Source organism: Perna viridis, chromosome 8, assembly GCF_037379345.1.
Source record: "Perna viridis isolate PV_CMFRI_1.1 ecotype Kerala chromosome 8, ASM3737934v1, whole genome shotgun sequence".
Classification (NCBI taxonomy): domain Eukaryota; kingdom Metazoa; phylum Mollusca; class Bivalvia; order Mytilida; family Mytilidae; genus Perna; species Perna viridis.
The window spans coordinates 30,959,506-30,987,394 of record NC_142452.1 but is presented as its reverse complement, the minus strand read 5'-3'; the positions used below and the strand labels follow the sequence as shown (position 1 = coordinate 30,987,394).

At 32.2% G+C, this 27,889-nt stretch overlaps 3 protein-coding genes across 3 annotated transcripts; all 3 read left to right on the top strand.

Moving 5' to 3' along the window:
* The first annotated feature begins 425 nt into the window (after positions 1 to 425).
* On the top strand, positions 426 to 2,153 carry LOC148610208 (uncharacterized). The gene is made up of 2 exons (XM_088541714.1): positions 426 to 506; positions 1,488 to 2,153. Exons 1-2 carry the CDS (start codon positions 452 to 454, stop codon positions 2,030 to 2,032), a joined length of 600 nt encoding a protein of 199 aa, XP_088397840.1. The 5' UTR covers positions 426 to 451; the 3' UTR covers positions 2,033 to 2,153.
* Positions 2,154 to 5,729: 3,576 nt separating this feature from the next.
* LOC148610207 (uncharacterized) lies at positions 5,730 to 7,050 on the top strand. Its single transcript, XM_088543180.1, has 2 exons — positions 5,730 to 5,787; positions 6,503 to 7,050. Exons 1-2 carry the CDS (start codon positions 5,730 to 5,732, stop codon positions 7,048 to 7,050), a joined length of 606 nt encoding a protein of 201 aa, XP_088399306.1.
* Positions 7,051 to 20,777: 13,727 nt separating this feature from the next.
* On the top strand, positions 20,778 to 26,601 carry LOC148610206 (core alpha-(1,3)-fucosyltransferase-like). The gene is made up of 2 exons (XM_088542434.1): positions 20,778 to 20,986; positions 23,217 to 26,601. Exons 1-2 carry the CDS (start codon positions 20,971 to 20,973, stop codon positions 24,407 to 24,409), a joined length of 1,209 nt encoding a protein of 402 aa, XP_088398560.1. The 5' UTR covers positions 20,778 to 20,970; the 3' UTR covers positions 24,410 to 26,601.
* Positions 26,602 to 27,889: the final 1,288 nt, after the last annotated feature.

Here is a 27,889-nt window from a genome sequence, read left to right as displayed (position 1 = left end):
AACCTTTTTGTATTCATTATTAGAATGAATACTTGTCTGTATTGTAAACTGCGTATTTTTTAATGTATATAAGAATGAAAAATCCCGTTTTCGTACTTTTTTTTAATTCCACGTCATTATGATATAGGGAATTTTTCTAATTGGTCACCAAAACAACAAAGATTAAAATTATTTACCTCAGAGCCATTTAGCGTTTACAGTGGTGGCAATGACTCTTTACTATTCATTCATGCTTTTCGTCGCATGTCCATAAATCTATCAAATATGACCACAATATAATGTCTTCTTATCAATAAAACTAGTTTTTTTACGTATTTTGTCTTCTGAAATTGTGACCAATGGAATTTTGGTAAAAATACTAAATTGTATAAATACCGAAAGATCTGTTTACAAAATCATTGTTAAATCAACTATCATTTGGTAAAGACAGTTACAGCACACCTCAGCTGAAATGAACACTTTACTGCTGGTGATTGTTAGTACCATCCTGCTCGAGGCTGTACAAGGTATTTTTCACGTAATGCTATTTTTTTCTCCTAAATTTTTTCTTGGAGTTCTGACAAAAAAATTCCTTTTCAATTTCGAATTTTTTTGTTCACATTTGTAATTTTATATTTGATAGAATGACTACGAGTCATTGTCTAAGTATTAACAGATGGGAACATATGCGTGTACATGTAAGTTGGGATTATCACAAAATCAGTTTAAAATTACATTTATTTTTTCACGACTATATTTTAATTGTTTTTTTATAAATAAATAATGAATGCAATTAAAGTACATTGCATTGCGTGAGCCATTACGGGTATGAAATTGAAGTGATAATTTTTTTTTTCAATTTACAGCATTTTAATGCATAATCAATTAAGATACTACCGGATGGTTTTGCTTAGTTAAGCTTTACCTATGTGGCTTCATTATAATGCAGCTCCAAATAAGTAATGGGTATATTATCTTATTTTTGTCCGTCCGTCGGCCCATCACACCTTGTAAACGCTATGATCACAAGCACTTAATTTTTTACAACAAAATGTAAAAATTCGTGCCCGCGAAAAAAGGAAGGGGATACGTTTTTGTACAATAATCGATAAGGCCACATTTTACATGTAGCCAACGGAAAGACAATATTAAACGTTCTTTGGATACAGCTACATGTATAAGACGGAACTTTTTATGCACACTATATAAAATATTCCGTTTTTACGGACGTTCTATTGGACTTGCTTTGATGATATTACCAAAAGCCTTATGCAGGTGTTCAGTGTATGTCGATTTAATTTTTTTGTGTGGATAACAACCACTGTCCTGTTTTTCGGCTCAGTTTATATCATATGATTTAGTCGGAAGGGGGTATTGGATCATAGATATTCATGATTTTTTTTCGGGCGAATAAACCGGAAATTTATAGTGCCAATTTATAACTACAAACATAAAAATGCACTTGAAAATTGCAAAATTTAAAACAGATAATTTTCCATTTTTTTCAGGCTATGGATACCGTAGGAAATCAAAGCAATCCTTTAAAGTACCAGTCATTAAAGATAAAGTCATCAAAAAGGACCCAGTTACCATTCCTGAAGATAATCTTCCCATGTGCAGCGTCGGATGTAATAGAAGATTCATTAGTCCTGATTGTAGACAGGAAACATTTGGGTTCGAGAATGGATTAAGGTGTCGGGGATGTCCAATTGATATCTGCCGTAATACCTGGACAGGTGTAGGTGGCGACCCCTGGGATGTAAGTGGCGTAAACGGCGATTTTCTAAACAATGGCGGCTTTGACAGCTTGGGCAATAGAGGACTTGGATCTGAATTCAACAGCTGGATCAACGGTGATGTCTGGCAAAACAGAAGAGGTCTGAGTGGTACACTAGGGGATAACAGTTTACTGAATGAAAATCAGTGGAACAATAGAAGGGGGTTCGGCGGAAATTTGGAGGATCCATTAGTTGACCGATTCCAGTCTGGGTTTAGAAATGAACGTTTCGGAAACAGATTCAGTGGTGATAGTCTGTCAAACAACCGTTGGTAATTGAATAGTTGCGACACATTTTTACCAAGAAATCCTATCTTTAAAGAGCCATAATTGGTGTTCTATGTTTGTCACAATGTATTAATGATTGAACTTTGTGTTTTTGGTAATAAATATGAGTGAAAAACCTATTGTTGTCTTTCTAAGCTATATGGATGATACATTTTGATCGCTAATACACCTACATATTGAAAAAAGAAACAAACAAACAAACAAACTAACAAACAAAAGAAGATAAATAATAGTAAGAAAAAAAAAGAACGCTTGTGAATTTTTCAAATTCGTACAGATGTCGAATTCAAACAAATTAAAACAGCTTTTACCTGTTACACGTACATCGTGATATATGCTTAAAAACGTGTATGACAATATACACACTAATTTTGTGTAAGTGTGTAAAAATGCCTTTTTTAAGAAAGTTTTATGTTCACACAGACTTCATACAACATTGGTAAAAATAACATGTACCTCTTTATGTTTGTTTCTACATGTACTTACAAAAATGAAATACTGCAAGTACTTTCTGCTGAGATTCAATAAGAAACAAACACATGCAACATAATTAAAATCAATGATGTGTTTGTATCATATTCAATGTCACTGAAGCCTTTCAAGGTTTTCTTTGCAACAGAATGAATTCAGCCCAAGTTCCTTTCATGCATACATCAGATTGATGCAAAATGGTGACTTCAAACGTTCCGATGATTTGTAAGAGTTGTGTCCTTTACCCTAGGTCTTCCTCCCTAATTTGTGTACAAAAGTATGCATTTTGCACTTTGAAAGAGTTCGAGTTCTTGATTTGGTTTGATATGATTGGTTTATTATGAAGGAATCGTTTTAACAAAAATACAGATCTGAATACATAAAGGACTACTGTTACGTAATATATCACTTGTAAACTGAAAAAAAGTCGTTCGCTTGGTTGGTAATTTTACACCATGATTCACCTCAACGATTTGAAGTGCCTGAATTTTATATTGAATGGTACTTGAATTAACAAAAATGTAGGAGTTTATTGACATTGTAACAGTACATATATCTGTCAATATCACAAATCCATGAATTAAGGTGTACTCTTGAACTTCAGATATCTCGGGATATCGTTTTTGATACATAGCAACTATGTTACAAAAGAAATTCATACCAAACCATTGAAACATAAACAAGAAAAAAGAAACAACGATAGAATGAGGGTTGTTAGAATGTCTAAGACGCTTATCCTACCGGTGCACCTGGTCCATGCTCCCAGTTTTTAGTGGAGTCCGAGTTGCTCATTTACTTTTGTTACTTTGTATGTATGATTTTAGTTACTTAGTATGTCTGTTTTCCATGTCTGGTCTTTGTCCCTGGATTACATTCTTTTGACTACCGCTATAACCTTGGTTCCCTTGATTACTCTTTCTCTTACTTCATCAAAGGTAAAATGAACTAGACCAAATATAGATAAAAATAAAACGGGAAAAAGACAAGACACTGAATTTTTAAATAGAAAATGTAGATACAACATATCGGTTTACTCTATAAAACATACATGTACCGAAAATCTTAGAGTTTTGGGGTAAAATTGTTTTATTTATTTATCTTATTGAAAATGTAAGACGTCTTATCATGAAGAAAGGAGAAACAATGATATCAGGATTAGAACGTTAAACAGAATACAAGAGGCAACGACCTCATAAAGAAACAAGACACACGAAACAATGAATATAAAATAACCAGCAAAAAAAATAAGTAAATGCATGTGCAACCAGGACTATGTCAAAGAATGGGAGCATGGACCAGGTGCAAAATAGTCCTCTGTTTATAAAATGTCACATTATATGAAAGGGGGATTTGGCTTGTCATAATATAGGAATCTTTTGAAATAAAAGGTTTTTTTTTTATTAGCAATGGTTATTTACTTGCAAATCGCCATCACAATACATGCTTCTTTGCAAAAAAAAAAAAAACATCTTGTGATATGACAATTGAAGGAACACTATTATCCCATTAAAACTGAATTGTTTTTAAACAATATATTCATGAAGCATTAGCCCCGTGCAGGTCCGGGTGTTAAAAGAATAGGCCTGCAGCAGCGCTAAGCTTGTCGTAAAAGGCGACTAAATAGTGCTCAGAACCCTAGCTGGGGGTTAGGGCGCTCTGCCCACAGAGCAACTGGGATGTGTGCCCCAGGTGGTGGAATGGGGTACCCCTGGCGTGTTACATGCTGGGGTTGTCAGGCTATAATACGGAAAACCTGACCGCAAACCATAGTGGTGCACCGTGTTGGGAAAGATGCCACGTTCCTCGCACGTTAAAGAACCCTGCTGTGGTATTCGATAGGAGTAGGAACCTTTGCGCTCCGCCACAGGAGGCTAAATTGCCCGACCTTACCCATCCCCCTTTTTCCAGTGGCAATCAAAAGTTGTCGACCCTATTATCCTTGTGACCCATCCTTTTTTTTTCATGTCATGTTCATTTTATCATCCATTTCATGTTCATTGTCTGAATATAGCTGAAATATTGCTGCTCGGACGTTAAACCCCAACAAACAAACAAACAATCTAAAAGGAATATTCATGATACTTTCGAAACGTTTACGCATTGTGTTTCCATGCGCATTTGTATTTGATTAAACAGTAGCGTCACAATAGCAGGATAGATAAGAATTGTTTAAGTATATTAGGGTAAGGGATACAACTCTTAAAAAATCATTTGAACGTTTGTATTCAGCATTTTACATCAATCTCATGTAAGTATCAATGTAACTTGGATTGATTTCATTCTGTTTCAAATCAAAGCTTGCTAGGTTTTGGTGAATTGAACTTGATACAAACATATCACTGATTTTTAGAGTTGTTTCCCTTACCCTCGGTCTACTTCTTAATCCTTAAAACACGAATGTTTTTACGGCGTATACATTATGCAGTCTGATCACATGTACTCAATGCAATCTTGATAATACCACTAAAAGCAAGTTCAAAAAGGTCCAACAGAGTTTGGCAATACCTACAAGTAGAACTATAGGCAAATCTAAATGATTAAAATACAATGTACATTGTGTTTCTAGCTTACAAATAGTTTTAAAGACAAAATATATTTCACTTTTATAATCTACAAATATGTCAACCTACGCTTATGTTGCTTGTGTTTGTTAAATATAACAACATTTTGTTGTATTATTTATTGTAATTTGTGACATATTTGGTGCCCGGTGATATTTGAATTATTGTATTCATTAAGACAAACCTCTTGTTTTGCGTATTGCAAATTGCGTATATGAATGTACATCAATTATATATATATATATGTATATATATATATATATATATATATATATATATATATATATATATATATATATATATATATATATATATATGTATATATATATATATATTTAAGGGAACTTTCTTTTTCGCGAAGAAGACGTAAAATGTAAAGACGACAATACCCTAGGGCGTTCGTAGTAGTAACATTTACCCTTTACTATTCATTCAATGTTTTCGTCAATTGTCCATAAAGCTATAAAATGTGACAAAATTATTGTCTTATTATCAATGAATTAGTTTTTATGTACTGTGTCTCTTGATATTTTGACCAATGAAAACTTGGTAAAAATTGTGGAATTTCTATAAAAACAGAGGGACCCATATTCAAAAACATTGTTAAATTTACTAGCATTTGGAACCGATAACAACACCACATCTCAGCTGAAATGAATACTTTACTGCTTGTGCTTGTTGCTTTGACTGTTGTCATGGAAGCTGTGCAAGGTATTGTGACATGATTTATTTTGTAAAGACTTGCAGTTTTGAAGCTTTTTAATTTCGTTCGTAATTGTACATTTTATTTTTCAAGATTTTTTTCATTCTATTTTTCATTCAATGAATGATAGTACAAAGAATGTTCGCTTTCATGAGCCGAACCATGTATGAAATTGAAGTGTTAATTATTCATTTCGCAAGTTTAATTTATGAACATATGGAATGCTGCTAGATAGTTCATCTTTGTTAAGCTTTACTTAAGACAAAATTATCTGCCCCCGCTGCGAAGAAGAAAGGGGTACATTGTGTAACTGTTGACCTTCATTCCTCTAAAGATATTAACTCTGTAACTATTGGTTGCCGCTGTATGATACTTTGGTACAGCCTAAAATCTCTGGTTTTGATGTCTAATCTTAACGACAATAAATCTTCTGTTTGCAACATACTGTACTGTTTTTTTTTCTTTTTGGCGGGGGTGCGTTGGTGTCACTAGTTGGCACCAGATCTTGCTTTTGTAGAGAACAGTATAAATCGGAAATTGCAAATTCATAACAGAACTAAATTCGAATCTGGGGATGCGGGGATATTTCAACTTGGCATACGCTCATAGATTTTTTTTCCAGATGTACATCCAAAAATTCTTATGGCATTACATAATTACAAATGTATGGATACGTTTAAAACCTGCAAATTTAAAAAAAAATGAGCAATGTTTTTGCTTCAGGCTATGGATACCATAATAAATCAAAGAAATCCATTGAAGTACCAGTCATAAAAGATAATGTCATCAAAAAGGACCCAGTTATCATTCCTGAAGATAATCTTCCCATGTGCAGCGTCGGATGTAATAGAAGATTCATTAGTCCTGATTGTAGACAGGAAACATTTGGATTCGAGAATGGATTAAGGTGTCGGGGATGTCCAATTGATATCTGCCGTAATACCTGGACAGGTGTAGATGGCGACCCCTGGGATGTAAGTGGCTTAAACGGCGATTTTCTAAACAATGGCGGCTTTGACAGCTTGGACAACAGAGGACTTGGATCTGAATTCAACAGCTGGGTCAACGGAGATCTTTGGCAAAACAGAAGAGGTCTGAGTGGTACACTAGGGGATAACAGTTTACTGAATGGAAATCAGTGGAACAATAGAAGGGGGTTCGGTGGAAACTTTGAGGATCCTTTAATTGGTCGATTACAGTCTGGTCGTAGAGATCAACGTTTTGGAAACCGATTCAGTAATGGTGATGGTTTTTTAGACAGCCGTTTATAATTGAACAATTATGGAGCATATATTTACAAGGAAATCCAGTTTTAAAATAACAATAATTAGTGTTATGGTTTTTGTGCTTTTTGTAATAAAACGAAGTCAATTTATTGTTCGTCTTTGTCAGCTTAATTGATAAAAAGGTACACAATTTTATCCCATATACAGTTACACTTTTTAAGCAATATACAAACGCAAAAGAATAATAAAAAAACGATACCAACTCATGACACACAAATAAAGTGGAAATTGAATATATCGGATAAGACATTTTCTGTATCATTTTGTTCTGAATAGGGTTAAATTTGAAAGCAGATTTTAAAAAAAAATTATTTCTACACGACATAGATAAATACTATACCAGATTATTTACATATACATATATATTTATATGCATGTAAATTAAAATCATACAATGATTTAAATATATAGGTACATAGTGTACTTAGTTACAACCCTAGTTTAAATCTAAAAGGAGGAATCACCCGATAAGCGATAGCTATATTTATAAATTATGGACTTTTAACGAAGGTAATACGTTATATATGGACCTGTGTGCAAATTACATTGGCCGAGGACGGAGCCCGAGGGTAATATAATCTATTAGGTCCATATATAACGTACTGACTGAGTGAAAGTCCTTAATTTATTTATTACATATGTAGATAATGTATTTTGAATATAAACTTGAGTGCTGTAATTTTTCGCCATGATTGGGTTAGAGTAATTATGGAACGGAACGATTTATATCCAGATCTAAATTTAGAAATATAGTGCCAATATACATATAAGTAGAAACATAATGTCAATATACATATAAGTAGAAACATAATGTCAATATATTTAAAAGTAGAAACATAGAAGTAGAAACATAATGTCAATATATTTAAAAGTAGAAACATAGCGTCAATGTATTTAAAACTAGAAACAAGGCTTCATGTTCTTGGAATACTCTTCTGTATCACGTGATCATAATAACCAAAGATCAAAGAAGACTGTTAAGACATATGCAAGTTTTTATATATTCTAGCTCGTCAAATAGTGTTGGTCGCGGGTGGTGTTCTCATATATGTCACAGCTTTAAGAGTAGGGAAGTGATAATGCCTAACAGTCAAAATATGTGACGTGCGTATGTTCAAATTGTGGATAGTTGTAGTTCGTTTCAGTCACAAAACTGTATAGAGATGGAAAAAACGTGTAGAACTTAATAACAATGTAATTTCTAACATAAAACCGTGAGTGAATATTAACCAAATAAAAGGTTTATGAAAACGTATTCGCTATGGTGTTTTCTTTCGATGCAGCTAAAGAGTAGTGAAGGGAACAAAGGTTATAGCGGTAATTAAAAGAATGTGATCCAGAGACAAAGACGAGACATGGAAAACAGACAGACACAACAAAGAACATAAACATAAAATCATACATACAAAATAACAAAAGCAAATGAGCAACTCGGACTACACTAAAAACTGGGAGCATGGACCAGGTGTACCGGTAGGATAAGCGTCTTCTGCTTTTCTAGAAACACCCGCCGAGTTGCTCATAAAAAGTCAAGTCCGGGGTAGACAAACGAGGACAGGACAACTATGAGCCGTTGAATAAATCCGTTTTAAAGATAATGGATATGTAAATTTATGTATTAAATCTAACGGGATCATAAGGATTGAATGTTTCGGAAATCGTCTCAGTACCCGATCATTTTGATTATTATTAAATTAAATATTATGTTTAAGTCTTTAGGTTGAATCTGTTCCGGGAAGAAATATTTTATGTAAAACTGTAACGTTTACTTAACCCTTACTCCACTATTATTTTCACTCCATGTTTATTATTTTTACTCAGATATACAATGTACTCTTATTCACTGTTATACAATGTACTCTTATTCACTGTATACAATGTACTCTTATTCACTATATACAATGTATTCTTATTCACTGAATTCGCTCTTTCCAATTTTATCTTCGACCCATCCTAAATATAATGTTGACGTCACCTAAACCATTCATACATGTAACTTTTCAATGCTCTTATAGTTAATTTTTTAATCATTTTATTGAAAGCCATATTTTGACACTATTAAATTATCAAGCCGCACTACTGGTCTACTGGTATTCATTAGGCAAAATCATTTAATGAATTTAACTGTATATATCAGTTATCGTCTATTAAAAAGGATGCCATTAATGTCGAAATGTCATTAATTAAAAGCTGTATTGAGGCTTTGATTTGTTGCCTGTTCTTGATGACAAATGTAGAAAGTGTCAACTTAAGAGCTTTTCCTGGATTGAGATTATTTTGTTATTAGAGTGTAGTCAATGTGCATGAATAATGTTTTGCTAAAGATGATTATAATTTTTATTTATGAATAACGTAGAGTTCTGTCTCTTTTCAGGTTATCAATAACATTAGAAATCGATATAAAAATGTCGAAATAGGGTCAAGAAAAATCAGTGATATATTTACAGTGTAATCAAATTCATCAAAGTATTTCGAATATTTGTTTGCAACAGAAGGAAATAAATCTTTAATTCACTTACATGATTTTTTTTAAATGATGGTAAGATTTCAACAGTATATATGATTGGTATTTTATATATCTAACAGTTATATCTGACAAAAAAGTGTATGTTTTTGTCTTGCAGTTGTCAATTAGAATGTGATGAGTGAAAATATGTGACAAAAATATCGGCCAAAAATATCGATAAGTCAGAGTGGGATTATTCAAATAGATCAAAATGAAAAATTAAAAAAAAACATGTCCGAAACGTGAACACAGGAAATAAAGACTATCTATATATACAAAGTAGCGAAACGAATGAAATTAATTAGACAGTGAAATTGATGATAGGGAAAATAAGACTTCACAAAAAAAACTATAGCACTTGCAAAATAAACTCTAAAAACAAACCATGCTCCGGAAGGGTAGGCGTAACGGATAAGCATTAGTACAAACTTATATGATCTATCAGTTTATGGATTTAAGTCTCGTTTTAGAAATTGAATCTGGTCATTTCAATAGGAATGTGCTGAATAAAAATCAAAAGTCGAGGAATTGGTGGAAACTTGTTGGATCTTCCAGTTGATTAATTTTAGTCAGGGTTTAGAAATAACCAAAATGGAAACGGATTTGGTGGTCGTGAGGATCAAAATAATCAATGGGAAATATACTGTCACATGTATCGGAACAACCTGTTTAAAAAGACTCAGATTTGCTAAGTTTCTCAAGTTCATGTCGTCTATTTAATTAGATTGGAAGTTTTATTTGTTTCCTTGATTAATACACCACACACATTGTTTTTTGTTTTTTTAAAGGTATGTTCAAAATGTTCAACACAAAGAGACTGAATACAGCTTTACCAAGTATAACGAAAAAAATTTTTAATATTCATTTTCACGTGCTTGCAGTCATTATTTAATATAAGGCAGGTGTAACTTGTAATAGGATGAAATTATAAAGATTGATATTTAATAAATAATAATAAGTGAGCCTTTTGTTGTTTTACATGAGATAAGATTTATTTTCCTCAAATAAGTTTAAAGCAAATTGAATGTGTGAAGTGGAAACAGATAAACATTTTGTTTTTTGTTAAAGAAAGATGTTAATAAATATTTTACATGTACAAGTAAACTTCTTGGAAATCAGGCTTTTAGTGCTTCATAAGTCAAAGGTGAAATTCGTTTTTATTACCGTTATGAGGACTTTGTACTATATTTATGACTAATAAAATGGGAAATCACATTGAGAGGACTTACATAAAAAAACACTAAAGGATGTAGACCTCAGATAAGGGACATAACTCTCTCTTGAAATCAGTGATATTTTTTTTTCATATTCAATTTCACCAAAGCCTATCAAGCTTTCATTTGAAACAGAATGAAATCAGTCCAAGTTACTTTGATGCTTACATAAGATTGATGTAAATTGCTGAATACAAACGTTCAAATGACTTGTAAGAATTTTGTCCCTTTACCCTAAGTCTACCTCCTTAATTAAGGTATGTCGAATTATCATCTTTCGTCAAAATATGGATTTTAGTACTTGTACTGTTGCAGCCGTTCACATGTATCTAGACCATAAGTAATTTTAAAGTTCTGAATTGTTGCTGAGCGATCAATGTATCACAATTTTTCACTCAGAATTAATTTTCTATTATACTACATTTTTAATTTTCAATTGCTTCACCATATCATGCATAATGCATTTCGAAACTGAGAAAGTCATTAAACCTAAAACACCATGCCAGTAAATGATATTTAGTTATTATCGAAATTGACTTACATTGAGCCGAGTTTGAACAAAAAGAAGCGAAAACATGAATAAAATAAATATACTTCTTTGACCCCCAAATTTTCGTGATATTCCCTGAACTCATGATTTATTTCGGTTTCCGAGTAAAGTACTCCCCGATAATTAACTAACTTAAGAACAAATAGATTTTAAATGGAATAATAAACAATAAAAAAGTAAATTATTTTTGGTTTTTTGAAGTTAACCGCATGGCAAAAAATCGATATTTATCTCATATGATGCCGTGATTACAAATATTAATTTTTTTGCAACTTTAATATTGACAATAGTTTCATTTTATAATTTAAGGTAATGTTTGCATAATTTTAAACGATGGATTTGTTTATACATGTAATGCACTATAACACATAAAAACAGACTTATTCATTCAGTGTTACTTTTGCATTAGTAAATGCTATGAATTATGTTTTATTACATTTTTCTTTAAATTGTGTACATTGAAATAATAATTGAAACAAAAATATTATGTTGTACTCATTGCGCAGTAAGTAATTGCGATGCATGAAATTCTAAGTGGCTTTAACTACCTCTCTGATAAAACATGTTTGGTGTTCTTTTCGTGACAAGGCACTTTGTACTATTGTTTACAATGTAGAAGTAAGTAGAGTAAACAAATGTTTCAAATATTTGTCAGCTCTTACATTGTTTTGTGTGTGTGTCAGTAATTGTACGGTGAATTTGTCAGTTTGTAGAAGAAAGAAATTATGTTATCATATATTTACAGACAAATCTTGTTATCTGAGTCGTAGGGAGATTCTTGATTATACGTACTGCACACAAAACACCAGGAACAGCTTTTCATAAGCCTGGAAACAGGTTTCTAGTAGAATGGGTACTTAAATGAACCATAAAAAATGGTTTGCTTGAAATAATATATCAAAGAGGCTGACATGCCTACCTGCAGGCCTTTTTTAAAACGTAATTCCGGCGTCAGTTTCACAAAAAGTCGAAAGTGTGAAATTGATCGTAAACTATGACGTCACAATGCTATTTTAGGTTGTGACGTCATTACTTACGATTAATTTTACACTTACGACTTTGTGTGAAATCGACACCTGGTTTTTAAAAAAAAAATCGATATTTCTAAAAAAAAAACAATTTACCATTGTAAACTAGAATTATAGTAGCATTATTTGTGTTAATCATAACTTTTGATTTACAATTGTAAAGGGAGACAACTTTGAATTTCGGTCACTAGGATTTTGCACATTTACTCTTTACTAATAACTATGAACATCTTTTTTTGATTTGTGTCTCGGAGATAGAGTGACGAATGGTTTGAGTTAAAATAATGTGTCCGAGTAGGAGGATATGTCTACCTGCAATATATTGTTCAGTGATTTAGCACGATCGAGTAATGCTTGAAAATATACGATCCGATTGCTATTTAAGTACCAGTCAATATAAAATTCAGACATTGCCTATAGTAAGGTGATTCATATTGAAGAAAAATCCATGGAACAAAATATGTTTTTGGTTTACATATGCTATGTTTTATGTGCCAATAGCCCTTTCTGTGTTTCGATCTGTACTTTTGAGAAAAGCACACTTAAACCTCACACTAAAATCAACTAAATCAAACAAAACCAAGAACGATAACTCTTGCAAAGTGCTAATTTCACAATCTATATAAATTTTATCACAAAAGCGCAAAACCCAAATAGAAAACTAAGACTGGTTATCTGGTCGGTAATTGATTCTGAATAGAAAACATAAGTAAATTCCGTGGGTTTTTGACATGCATGAATCACCTCCTGTCTGATTTTCATAAAAACTGCTACTTAAAACATATGTCATATAACAGAAAACTCTACAAGCTATATAATTTGGTTAGCATTGTACAAACATGTCTCTATAAGTATATGTTGTTAATTATACTTTTCGAATATACACGTAACATCTCTTGAACGGTACAAAATTAACCACTTACATCATATACCACCCAATTCTTTAACATTTACATTGTAATTTTTATTAAATTTAATACATTTTAAATATCAATAAATATTAAAGATACTTATTTTCCCATTCAATCCATTCAACAGCCCTATGCCCCATAAACTCTCTCATCCTCCCATATCCATGTTCCATGCAAATCCGCCGACTACCCATTCACCTAACCATCAACTTAATAACAAAAATAAAAATATGTAGACTTTTTGGGTATATCATATATTACAGAATTTGCATGATTCTTACAAAGACTACTACTTAAAAAACTTTGACATTGGATATTTCTTATTTTGTATATGTATGAAATAAAAAAATAGATAATATATCGAATGGAGCACGAAGGTGGAAAAAATATTTTTTTAATGAAATATATGTAACATTGGGAATAATCGCAATCAATTCTTTTTCATAATTGCTGCGCTTTTTCAACATGAACAGCAAGACATACTTTAAATTCAAATAGATTAGAATACTTTAAAAACAAAAAAACTGGAGGAAGTAATGCACCGACGCTTTTGAACCACCATTTGAACAATTGCATAAAACACATTTAGAGTTAGTGGTACATATATATCTACTTTTTTTTTATTTTGATTAAAAATACAAAAAAAAATACAAAACAAATTGAATACAAAAAATTAAAAAAATAAAATGTGTCCCTTGTGTATTTATATTTAGTATAATTAATGTCTTTGGTTGTCATGGTTATACCATTGTTATTGCCGTTAGTGAGAAGTATATATTTTTTTTCTTTTGTGTGGTCTGGAATTATTAAAAAATACATATTTGTCGATCACAAGAAAATTATAGAAATGAGAAAATATTTTACAGACATAATATTTTTCTACTCAAAATCAAATTGTTCTGGAAATTTTTTTTTTATTGCAAACGTGCTTGAAAGTTCCAGCTTGATTTCATAGTATCATTTTAGGTAGCTTAATTTATAATTCATATAGCACATCACGAAAATTTGAAGTATGTAGATAATATCTTATCTGATTGCCTTTAAATATAAATCGAATCATGATATTGCATTACGAAATAAAACACCACAATATAGTTGAGTCATTTTAATTAACGACTGTTTGGTAACAGAGCAATCATCAATTCAAAGTTTTAAACATTTATATTACATGAATTAGTTTGATAATGTTGAAAACCACCATGATAAAAGTAACTTTTTACATTATATCTAAATAATAAACTCTTTTTGATGTCACTAATAACACATTTAAAAGATTGATATTCCCAAGTGAGCAGTTTACGAAGTAAGTTATGTTATTTTCAAGTGTACACCACGTGCATTTGTGTTATTTCGAATAAAAAGAAAAAAATGTAAAAGTCATTCCTTATAATTTGATTTTAGTATCAAAATTTAACAAGATCATTAAAAATATTGAAAACATTACAGTCACATTACATTGGTTTTTTTTAGATGATGGAGAACATTGTTTATCCAATCAGAAAGCGTGTTACTTCTGACATTAAAACATAATAAAGTACTTGTTGGAATACATTCTCGTTCTCAAATAAGGAAGAAAAAAACACCCGTTTATCAGACAAAAGGGTTAATAAAAATGTTTGAAATAGCTGTATATTAGCTCTAACTTTGTTGTAACTCATTCAGAGTATTCTTTAACCAATTAAAAAAAAACATATACTATAATACACTGTTCCATACACATGAAATCAATTAGTAAATGCAGCAACATTAAAACAAACTCCAAATTCAAATTGTCGTTTTATTTATTGTTTCAAATTATGTCAAGCTGTTATGATGCTTATCGCAAGACATGGCTAACAGTGCTAATAGGTATTTTGAAGTAGTTAACATTTGGTACAGATATTTCCTAACACCTCCATGGAAATTATGTTTGTCAGTATAAAAATAGTTTGTTAAATTTGTGTAGAATATATAAGTCAGTAGGACATCACTTGAAATACTATGTATCAAACACAATTTGAATCATCAGAACCTGTGCACAGCATGAAACAATTCAGTTGCCGTCCCACGTTTTACGTTGATAACATAACCCTTTAGGAATAACAGCTATATAAATATATTGCACCAATTACCCATACTCAAATGTTGCGCGAATTAGTATGGAAAGTAGAATGATTTTATCCGTTATTCATTTAACTTTTTCATTCTCTGCATACTTCGATTAGTATGCCTGCAATTATATATTTTGTGTATTTGAGAGATCAAGGGGAAACCTCTGTAAGCTCCGAAATTTTTTTTTTTTTTTTTTTTCTTTTTTTTTTTTTTTTGAAAGATTCCCATTTAAGTTTAAAAATGCAAAGACGTACATGTAGCCTACTTAGAATATCACATGTTGTACAAATCATTTTAGAAAAAAATATTTTAATTCTGTTTCCATTCTCCCCAAAGTAAGGACCACATGTACATTGTTTCATTAGCATTATTTACTTTGGGTAGTCTTTCACCGATCGAGGAACTAATCATACAAGTGCTACATTAATGTTCCACTTGAATTATGAGGTCCAATTTGCTAATTCGATTTATTTATTTTGTTTATGTTTAAATTCATTTTATTTTGTCATTTTGCTCCAGATTTCTGAATGTGTCAACAAACGGAATTGGCCATTCTTTTTTGAAGGCCACGTGCATAATTTTTTAAACATGTTATTTGTGTTTGAATTTAATACAACATGGATACTAGCTCCTTTAAATTAATGTGAAGGTTCAGCAACCTTTATAGTTTTTTTTCATAAAATATAGTTTCAAGCCATGAACAGGATTTTCATCTAAAATTAAGTTTCTTGTCATCATTTATCATAAATGACATAACAATATTTAGGGCTTTTTCTAAATTGATTTGAATTTTTCCTTTGTTGCTTTTGTATTTTTTTTTATATTTTATTCCATTTCATTTTTGAACTTTTTTGTTGTTGTTTCAAGTAAACAGTGTTCAAACTTTTTTTGTAGTCGCATGCTTGCATTAAGAATTCATGTTTTTATAATTGACGAAACACGAACTATTTTCTAGAAGATTAATTTCATCAAATGGTCTGAATTATTCAGTGTTTCATTTATATTTATTTCTGACGGTTCATTGCGTCCAAATTCAAGGGAGATTTTTATATTTTTTGACAAAAGTTACAAAAGCTGCGTCAGTGTCTGATGTAATAGAAGATTCATTATTCAAAATAGAGATAGTTTTCTTTTAGATTGATTGATTGATTAAAGTTAAATGTCCTATATGACAGAAATTGTATGTATATGAAAACAGAATGAGATTTTAAAAAGTGATTAAGAGAACTAAGATACGATCGATGATTAAAGTAATATATTTCGAAGATAAAGACTGGACACAGAAAATAAATACACACAAAAAACGAAAAAGAACTAATTAGAATAACACGATTATAGATAAAGAAGTAGATGAGCAACCCTGACTCAAATAAACGCTGGGACCATGGACCAAGTGCACCGGTAAGGTAAGCGTCTGCTGCTTTTCTCGAAACTTCTCCAGTTCTTGAAATAAAACGAATCACTATATCAAAAAGCTATTTTGCTCCTTACATGCTTATTAGTTTCACGTGCAGATATTACAGAAAAAAATTATCAATAGTCAAGAAGTACTGACTGGGGTTCTTCACAAAATCATATTCATAACACATTTGTAAACATGTAAAAAAAAGATAACCGACGCAGTAAAAGTTTGCCCTTTTAAATTTCAAGTTTCTACATGTCATTCAAGAAAATAACACATGACACGTAATTTCAATTTTTGATAGTTTTTTTTTCGAACGCCACCAAGTTATCACTATTATCACTATTAAGCCAATCGGAAAACATAATTACGATCAGGTGACTTGCGTTTCCTTACAAGAGCGTCCTTACGGTCAAAGGGTAAAAAGCGAAACTATACCAATAAAAAGCTTTGGTTCAGTCATGGTAACTAATTCATATTAATGTATTAAATACACGTTCTTTTCATTTTGAGCCACTGTTTTCACGTTTTGTTTCTTTTTTTGTAATTTGTGTCCATTTGTATGTTTTGGTTTAGAGTTATGTGGAAAGTTTTAGTTTATGATTTGTATACTTGTATACGCTTGTTTACCTCATTGTCTGTCCATACTGATCCTGTGGATCGACTTTAAAATGCTGCTTATTTGAGGTTTTGATTTTCCCTCATTTTATCTTTATATACTACAAAGTAGTATAACTAAAAATACAAATATACCAATCATATGAACATTATAACATTTTGTATGCTGGACAGGTGTTCCATTGAGTAACATCTCGTCTACAGCATTAGAACCAAATATTTAAGATTTACAGTAAAATATATAGCAGTGCTTCAAACCAAACCTACCGAAATAATAAGCAGCAAACCCAGCAACGATAGCACTACGATAGTATTCCAAGAAGCTTCATTATTGATTATGTTCAATTCAAGGAATGATACCTAGAATTACATTGTTTTGGGGTATACCAATAATCTTAGTTTTTATTTTTCATCAAAATGAAAAACAAAATTAATTAGAAAGTAGATAGAGATTAAAACAAGTACTGCTTTCAACAAGTTTTAAAACTGACGAAGTTTTAAAATGCTGACTTACTTCCGTCTCTCCCTGGGGAGAATCGGGCCGTTAAAAAGTCCTCTCCATCTGTCTCTTTCGTTTGCCACCCTGGTTGCTTCAGTCCATGACTGAAATCCTAGATCTTGTCTTTCTTTTTCGTCAGCCTCTCTTTCTTATACCATCTGGTGTCCATGAGATGGCTATCTTTGCGTGCCTGGTGTTATCCATCCGTAGTACTACTATAAAACTTATAAGCAAGGAATATACGGACACTGACTGTACAGATATGGCTTACAGATACAGATGTTTTTTTTATGTTGTTTTGTTCCGTCTTAGTTTTGGTATTGCATTTTTTTTCTTGGGGGGGGGGCTGTTATGTGCTGTTTTTTTTTTTTTCTAAAAATCTTGCACAGATACCCGTTGGACGAGACATCAGCAGTAAAACAATATTGCGGCGAATTTATCAGCAAAAACCTCCGTCACTAATAGGCATAGACTTACTTCATATCATTATTAAGGACATGGCGTCATCGAAGTACTCTACGGACAAAACATGAATGACTCCAAATTTTTCTATCGGAAGGGGCGTTTGCTTTAGGATATAATTGTTTGAGCTACTAACGCAAACGCATGTGATGTACAATCGGTAGTGGCGCGTATTCCCAGCGAGTCATCTGCAATATTCATGAAACAGCATAACTGTGCATTATCAATGAAAAAAAAGTGTTATTTGAGTACAAAAAGTCTCGGCCATCGTGAACAAATTCCAGAATCACATAATGATTAAAATAAGTCTATATTCTACACCCTTTGGAGAATAGATGCACTTTTAAGGAAATAATATTCGCGGGGTATCACTTTTCTTGGTTTCCATGACTCGCTTGAGGCATGGATAAAAATTTACAAAAATTATAAAATATCAGTTGAACAATCCAAAGCTCTGACGATTTCATGAATTTGACGAAGAACTGCATTTGATACTCATAAATATGTAAATGTATTCATATTCTTTCATTCAAAAGTGCACTTAAAATAGCACTACATTTTAACATAACGCACATGCTTTGGACATAAACAAAACAATCTGGATCTCAGGTTTATTTGAATGAATACGACACGAATTAGGTTAATTGAAATTGCAATGCTATTATAAACTTCTTTATTGATAGTTTTTGTTTGACAGAAATTATATCAGTCTCGTTATCTGTAATACACGACTTGCCGCTGTGATGATCGGTTCTTAGAAGTGCTTTGCGGTTCTATTAAATAAATTGTGATTCCTAAAGACCTCTTAATGGTTGGTAATAAAGTTATGTCAAGTTGATCGTTCAACTCTCAGAATATTATACTTTTTGACCTAGTCGAGTTAACTACAACTATATGAAAATTTAGGCAGTCAAGAATTTGTTATGTAAGTGTTCTGATAAATAGGTTATAGCAACTGTTGATCTTACACGTTTCAGATCTATGGCAATTATAAAGGTCGATGGGACAAGACTTTATTTGACCGAGACTTTTTAATAAGCTGTCTTTGTAAGAATCATACAAAATCAAAAATAATGTATGTGATACACCCCAAAAAGGCTACTGTAACATATCTTTATTTTTTTTAATTAAGTAGTTTTTGGGTCTATATTATGAAATCTGTAATTATTAAGCCAATCTGTCTGCTCTTATAAGATAATCAACATTGAAAATCCAAAAGATTTAACTGAATATGAGTTACCTCCCTTAATTTTGAAATTTATAGTACAATCTATATAATCTGTAACTCCTAAGAACACATGTTATATGAAAATCCGAATGTTAATTTCTGTATACTTTGGAAATTAAGAAAAAATAATAAATATAAAAAACATGTCGGCTTATCACCCAGAAAACACATTTTGCATGAGTCTTAGCTGGAATGTTACTTAAATATTTTTTCAGTGTACATTAAATTGACGTACTGCTTCATTCAAGTTAGTTCATTAAAACAATGTTACGTTATTTGGACATTCATCCAACATTCTGCCTTTAATCGTATAATACACAGGGACGGATCCACATATTTACGAAAAGGGGGTTCAAAGCTATAACATTGTGTATTTGCTTATTTTTGTCCCACTTTTGGACAAATTCGACATTTCCCAACAAAAAGGGGGGGGTCTAGGGGCCGGGACCACCACCATGGGATCAACTCCTGATACTTATCCAAGGAGAGTAGCTTCATATTTAATTGGCATGTTAAAGTCGGATATCTTCATTGCCTTGATCTTTGCGTTTGATTTGTTTATTGTTATTGATGAATTTGTTTCATGTTATTTATGTATAAATTTTCTTTTGTTGAACACAGTTTTGTTCATATCGTTATGATATTTAAAATTGTCTAATTTTCTAATCTTGGAGAAACTTCATACAAATGGAGATAACTCATGCTGCATATAATGTACATTGTGAAGCCTATCCACAATTTGTGAAAACAACAATGGCCACCTTTGTGAAATCAGACAAGAAATAAACAATGACAGAACACAATATTACTGGACGTTAAAGTCATATTACGGGTATATAGAAACTAGGGAATAAAATAATAAATCTAAATATAATTAGCACAATAAAGACCAAGGAACACATCAAAATCATTGCTGTGCAAAATTTGTTCGATATCAAAATAACGTCTTATTATAAGCTAACATTATAATTTAAAAATAGAAAAAAAAAACAATTGGATATGAACGTTCTATGGACCATAAATAGATATTTATCATGACAATTTTTTTTTAAATGTAGCTCCTTTAGTTTCTTTTTTTACATATGAAAGTATTATTAATAAAAGGAAACTGAATCCTAGAAGAGTGCAAAGGTAAACGAACTTTCAAGCGAACACATCTAACCGAGTTACTTCCACAATTGCGTGTCCTAATTACAAATTGTTAAGTTCATCGTGACGTTACATTCTACTTGAAAGTGTGGCGTCTCTAATGTAGCGATATGTAAAGATTATTGACGTTGTAATGTATTCTTTAATTATACCCCTTCCGATTTTAGTGAGATTTTAAAAAAATATATATATTTTGTTTTTTGGAACCATTATTGTATACTCTACTACCAGAGGATGATTGATAACAATGATTTATTTTGCAGGTTAGTTAAACTGTATATGAACTTTTATTATTATTATTTTTTTTTTTTTTTTTTTATTATTATTATTTTTTTTTTTTTGGCATATTTTGTCTCGCATTGTTTGCAATGGTTTTAATGAGATATTAGGTTTTATAATGAAAGACAGTTGATTATCATACTAAGTTATTACTTAAATCTACTGTAACCTGAATTAAATTGATTGATTGATTGTTGTGATTTAACGCCCGAGCAGCAATGTTGCAGCTATATTCAGACGATGAACATGAAATGGATGATAAAACCTGAATTAAAGCGTTAACCTATAGCCATTACAGATATTTTATTCGCATTAACCATAAATACAATGGTACAGAGACATTATATACTAATTAGAAAAATCAAAACAAAAAAGACAAGACAAGACACACACCTCCACTTTACTTCACGCACTCACCCATTCATACACCAGGAAAACATTTAATTCTTAAGAAGGTCAAAAGTTGTGATGCATTTTAAAAATCTACATAGTTTTGTCCAAGCTAATTCTATTTTGGGATCACATAATTTGTCAGTATTTTAAGATATTGGGTCGTGTTGTCGGGTTTTTATTAATAAGCTTGTTTCTTTTTCCACTGAAAACGGGGCTCTCCATAATGAAATTAAATTCGTCTCCAATTTTAGAGTCATAACACCCATAACAGAGTCGTTCACCTTCTTCGATTGGCAATTTGTGACTTGTAGTCCTGAAAGCGCAAAGAGTGAATAAATCCTTTTCTTCAAGAATTGTTAAAAATTTTCAAATTTGAACTCTGTTTAAAATAACCTATAATTTATCTTTTTATAGTAATTTCGAATCATAGCATGTCATTCTTTGATATCAAGTCTCAAACATACTTTGCAACCTCAATGGTGATACGATATATTTTAATGCAAATGACTGACCATTCATCTCACCCTTTGGCCTGGTTAAGATGAATATTGGGCCTAGGCCAATAAAAGGTATAGGACTAGTTAGTCAATAAAAGTATAATTGCGGAAGGTTTTCCATATTGGCTGAGTTATTGGTCCTCGGCTAATCATATTGGACTTAGGCTACACATCAGTCCAATATTGGTAGCCTCGGACAAAAAAACTAAGCCAATATGGAAAACCTCACGTAATAGTTCTATAATATCAATTTATCTAATTTCAACATCAAAACAAAAAGTAAGTTGATATTTATGATAAACTTTAACGAGTTCTCTATGATTCCGTTGGAATGTGATGGCCGCTTGACATTTGGCAAATTCTAGCGATAGTCCATTTATGACTTTAATATTGGAGAACAACTTTTGAAACGCCACAACGTCGGTTCCGACTAATCAGATTTCATATTAAAATGATACACAGTCACTCAACAACGTGGAATTTTTCATATGTGTATCAATCTAATTCGTATCACATCGCCCATGATATGATATCGCAAATATCTAGCTGTCTGAGAAGTAGATTAAACGACAAAATATTAAAATACTTCTCCGTCTAAGAATCAGGCGAAATGTGCATAATGTGTGGCACATGAAGGAAAAAAAACACAGAGATTTTATTGCATAAACCAAGTATTTATACCCGATAACCTCCAGAAATAGCCATCAAAGTGTTTGTAAAATTTACCTTTCTGAGATATTGATAGGTCAAATTTAGGTGAAATGCACTATGGGTAAATGGCGGGAAAATTTTCCCGCACTTTTCTCTTATATAAGCAGTCAAAAAATATCTACGTCACAGATGCTTCAGGATAAATTCAAATATCTTTTCAGTTGCTTTCTAGATGTATTGAATATATTTGAGGAAAAAAGTCCAAATTGAGAAATATGATATGCCAACCATTGCCTGATTCTTACATAGAATGGAACTTAAAAGTTAAAATATCTATATTGAAACGTGTAAGGTGTATTTGTATCAAATTGTATTCCTATATTTTTGCATAGCATGTAGATTTCATCACTGACGTTCAAACTTATTTTTAATTAAACAGGAACAGTACTTCAGTGAAATCTCTTCAAATATTAGGTGAACAATGACAGCGTGTAAATATTACAGGGCACAATTTTAAATTTCGGTTTTAGACATGATTTACCTCTGCTGCTCGGACGTTAAACCCTAACAAACAAACAAACAAACAAAAAAACAAACCTCTAATAAATATAGTCAAATGATAAAAAAATAACTATAACCTTCTTTTTATATAAACTTTATTCTTCCTTTTTAGGAAAGCGGAGTTTTGAAAGTCTGAAATTCTTTATATGGCTGATAACTATAACAAGTTTAATGTTTCTTCATGTATTTACAACATACAACAAATTTTCAACCTGTTGCCAAAATAGTTTACGTATTCCTTTGGGACTCTTTAAACGCCAAACGAATCACTCCATTCTCGACCAACACAGGAAAATACTACGTCGCAATGTAGACCTAAACAAGTCTAATATCATTCTTTGGTATAATTCTCCCGAGTATTTTATAAAGAAAGCAAGTATTAGTCTTAGTCGTTGTAAATATAATAACTGCAAGATATCTACAAACTCTTCTGATATAGATATAGCGGAAGTGGTTGTCTTTCGTCACAACTGTTTACCGGAAGTGCCACCCAAAAGACGAGAGGGACAACTGTGGGTTTTGTTTTCTGCAGAATCGCCTTTCTATACACGAATTTGGTATAAGAAAACGGAATGGCAAAAACAATTTAATTGGTCAATAACTTACGGAAAATCTTCGGATTTTTCAATGCCGTATGCAAGTATAATAAAGGACGTGATTCGTGTTAGAAGAAATTACACAGAAGTATTTCATCGAAAAACAAAGTACGTTGCCTGGATTGTAAGTCATTGTTGGTCAATATCAGGGCGTGACGAATATGTTACTGAGCTTCGGAAATATATACCAGTTGACATATTCGGAAAGTGTGGAAACATGACTTGCACCAGAGATGGAAGTAAATGTCTTGAATATATAAGCGAAAACTATAAGTTTTATCTTTCATTTGAAAATTCACTTTGCAAGGATTATGTAACAGAAAAATTGTTCATGGTATATAACCAAAAATACAATATAATACCAGTTTGCCGTGGTGCACCTAATATTGATGAATATGCTCCACGTAAAACATACATCAATGCATATGAATATGAAACTCCTGAAGATCTGGCGCACCACCTTTTACGTCTTGGAAATGATGAACATGTGTATACATCATATCTAATTGAGAAGGATAAATACAGGCTTTATTTTGCGAGTTATTACAGAGCAATGTGCTCTCTATGTGAAAAACTTAATACCTACGCCTACGAATCAGTATTAAATACTGACACGTGGTTCTCTATCCGGGAACACTGTCTTGTGCCGCAGAATGGGTCTAGAGTTGATATATCTGATAAGGCACCAGACTATTGGTATTGGGATTAAGAGATTTGTTTCTTTAAATAAATTTTCCTGATATTGTTTCAAATTCGTTTTATAAATGTTTTTTTTTACACGTGGATAAAATGTATGTCTGTATATGTTACTTTTGCATGCGTTGTTATGGCATGATTGTAATGTATTTGGGGAACAGTTCCACTATATTTTTATAGTTCCTCGACAATGGTTTATAAGAACCTAATTTAATCCACACAATTTGTCTACATTCTACTAATACTAAAATTCACATATAAGAATATTCAGAACTACAACTATCTATTTCAACAGATATTTCAAGACTGCCCTACCCAACATGTGTATAAATTATATGAGCCAAAGAGCCGTGGGAAATGTGCAATACATGTTTCATGTTTTCATTTTATACAGATTCTAGTAAGGTTTGGTTTCAGAAGTAATAAATCTCCTATACTCTTGTTTATCTAACGGTTCAAGTCTGACATGGAAGATGATTAAAATGTATGACAGTGACAGTTACTGTACAGGGGCGTAGCTCCGCTCCCTATACGGAAAAACGCACTTGCGTACACATCGAAAAATTAGCAAAAAAGAAAAAGAAGTCTTTTGCTGTAGAATACTAGCCTAAGAGTAATCAAGGGAACCAAGGTTATAGCTGTAATCAAAAGAATGTAATCCTGGGACAAAGACCAGACATGGAAAACAGACATACACAACAAAAAGCATAAAGTAACAAAAGCAAATTAGCAACTCGGACTCCACTAGAAACTGTGGACCAGGTGCACCGGTAGGGTAAGCGTCCTCCTAAGGTAGTACCTTTTGAATTTAAATACTAATTCATCTAGGTTGCATTGTTCTTTCTTTGACATAAATATTTTTTTACTTCTATGCCAATAATTTCCATACCTGTTATATTCTCATATGTAATGTCATCCAATATTAAATTCGCGTACGTTACTTGATTTACTTTCCTTAAGTTATATACTGCACATAGTTCAAAATGCAAAAAAGAAAAAGAAGAGTTTTCTCCACTTTATCCTAAAATATTAAAGTCTGAATTTTTGAGTGACGGTGAAAAGTACAATTCACCATTATAATTTACCTACCATATATGGATCAATCTAATAAAAATGCAATGTATGTTAACCCTATTCCATTAATTTATTCAGAAGACGGAGAAAGGTAACAAATGGATCATTGCCAGATACTGATTTAAAAGAGTATTCAAGGGAACCAAGATTCTAGCGGAAATCAAATGAATGTAATCCAGGGACAAAGACTAGACATGTACAACTGACAAACACTACAAAGAATGTAAAGTAACTAAAATAATACATACATACAAAGTAACAACAGTAAATGAGCAACACAGACTCCACTAAAAACTGGGAGCATGGAACAGGTGCACAGGTTGGGTAACCGTCCTCTGCTTTTCTAGATACATCCGCCAAGTTGCTCATAAAAAGTCAAGTCCGGGGTAAACTAAAGAGGAAAGCAAAACTATGACACGTTGAACGAATCAGTTTTCATGGTGCAGATGGATACACCATAACGATCCGTGAGATCATGATGACGACCATAAAACTTATGAAGTGATGACTTCAATCTTGTACGTATGAGATTAAGATATCTATTACATGAAAGATGTATGTTTGTTTCGTAGGATCTTCGAGTCTCGTTCTCGGTTTCGCTGTTGCATTTACTTTTTTACGCCTGTCCAAAGTCAGGATTGTCTGGTCCCTTTGTTAGTCTTTTTTTCTACTAAAGTCTTTTTTTCATGTTGCTAATATAAGCTGGAAATGCAGTGTAGTAGAATGTATTTCGCTGGGCCTGTGTGCAATGTCATCCTTTGTCGTAAGACTTTCCTCGGCGGGAGCCGCCGTTCATTGAAAACACGTCACGTTTCATATATCAGTCAAAATTCAAACTGAGTCTCATGACAAATATTCTTTTCTAACAGCAATTGAAGTGCCAGAAAATGGTAATCGGCCCCAGACCCCTGTTGTAATGATACCTCTCCGAGGTGGGCGCGATCCTAATGATTTGTTTTGAGTACACATCATTTAGGCCTAGCTACGCCCCTGCTGTATCGTGTCCTTTTTACATCAAATTACATTATTTGCCTGTCTGCAATTATCTTGTGTTTTAAAACGTAGTTGTCTCGCTTTAACCATGAATGTATTTTTTTTAAAACTGAAAAATAAAACATGAGGAGTTATCTAGCACATGTACAATTGTGTAATTATAAGTTGCAAAATGTTTGATTTTTTTCTGATTTATTGAAAATGCCTTCCATCCACTTAAATTACTATTTGTTTTTTTTAAGGTTTATTTATTAAAGAAGCTGTACGTATTAAAAAGATACGCAGATCCTATGATACGGGAAGAACATAGTAAATTTTGGCCTGCTGTGCATTTTCATGATACCACCATTTTGAGTGGGGGTTTGTAGTGATAGGGGTGCCCGTCCCTCTCTTCCATTCGTACTTCCTCCGATTATTTCCGTTAAGCAGAGGGGTTCCAATCTTTATTCCTTTACCCCCACCCTTGAACCACTAAATAAATTTTAATGACACTTTCACAGAAACCTCATTATATATTCCCATTGTGCACCTCCTATTTCAGATTTTAAACCAATTAATCTGAAGGTCAAAATTGAATATTCTCGAATGGGGGAGTGGGAGGTGTTGAGCTATTGAGCTAGACTAAGTGAGCATTTCTCATGGACACAATCTTCATTGAATTATTGTTTTAATGGAGTCGAGCAACAAATGATAGCTGCTTGGTTGCACCATTAAAGTTATTTAAAGTGTTTGAAGAGCATTTTAAATATCTATGATAAAATACAGGTACAAACCGGATATTGATGCTTTTTCTTGCCATAAGTATATAGAACCAAGTTGATAATACGACCATAAACGCTCCCGAATAAGAGGTACATGCATGTATTCACAAATTACCTTACTCATAGTGATGCATGTAATATACACCAGGAAATATATGAATAGGAAAAATTAAGGATAAACTCTACCTCGATGGTATCGATGTAATCCTCGGCCGTGTAACACAAAATACTTTCAAACTGATAATTACTACGCATCTGCCAAGCAAGCAGTATTTGGGGTAATAGAGTGACAACTAGTTTGATCGGAGTCTGAACAAAGTGGCAAGGTGGGGAAGCATGCTTACTGTACATATACCTGCAGGGTACAATAAAGATCCGGCTTAGCGAAAGCAAGGTCTGTTCGATTGGTCAATTGTTATCGTCCTGTTATAGTTGAAATATCTTCCACTGGACGTTAAACCGTAACCAATCAATCAATTTTCAAATCCAAAAGCACAATGTATAATAATGATGATGAAAAACTTTGAAAATAATTGGTGCTAATTCAAAAATGATAAACTTGCAGACCATTTCGCATTCTATAGTGTGAACACGTCCATGAGTCATGATCAGTCTCCCGACCTTCCCCGACTTCCCTCTTAACTTTTATTGGTTCATAAATCACT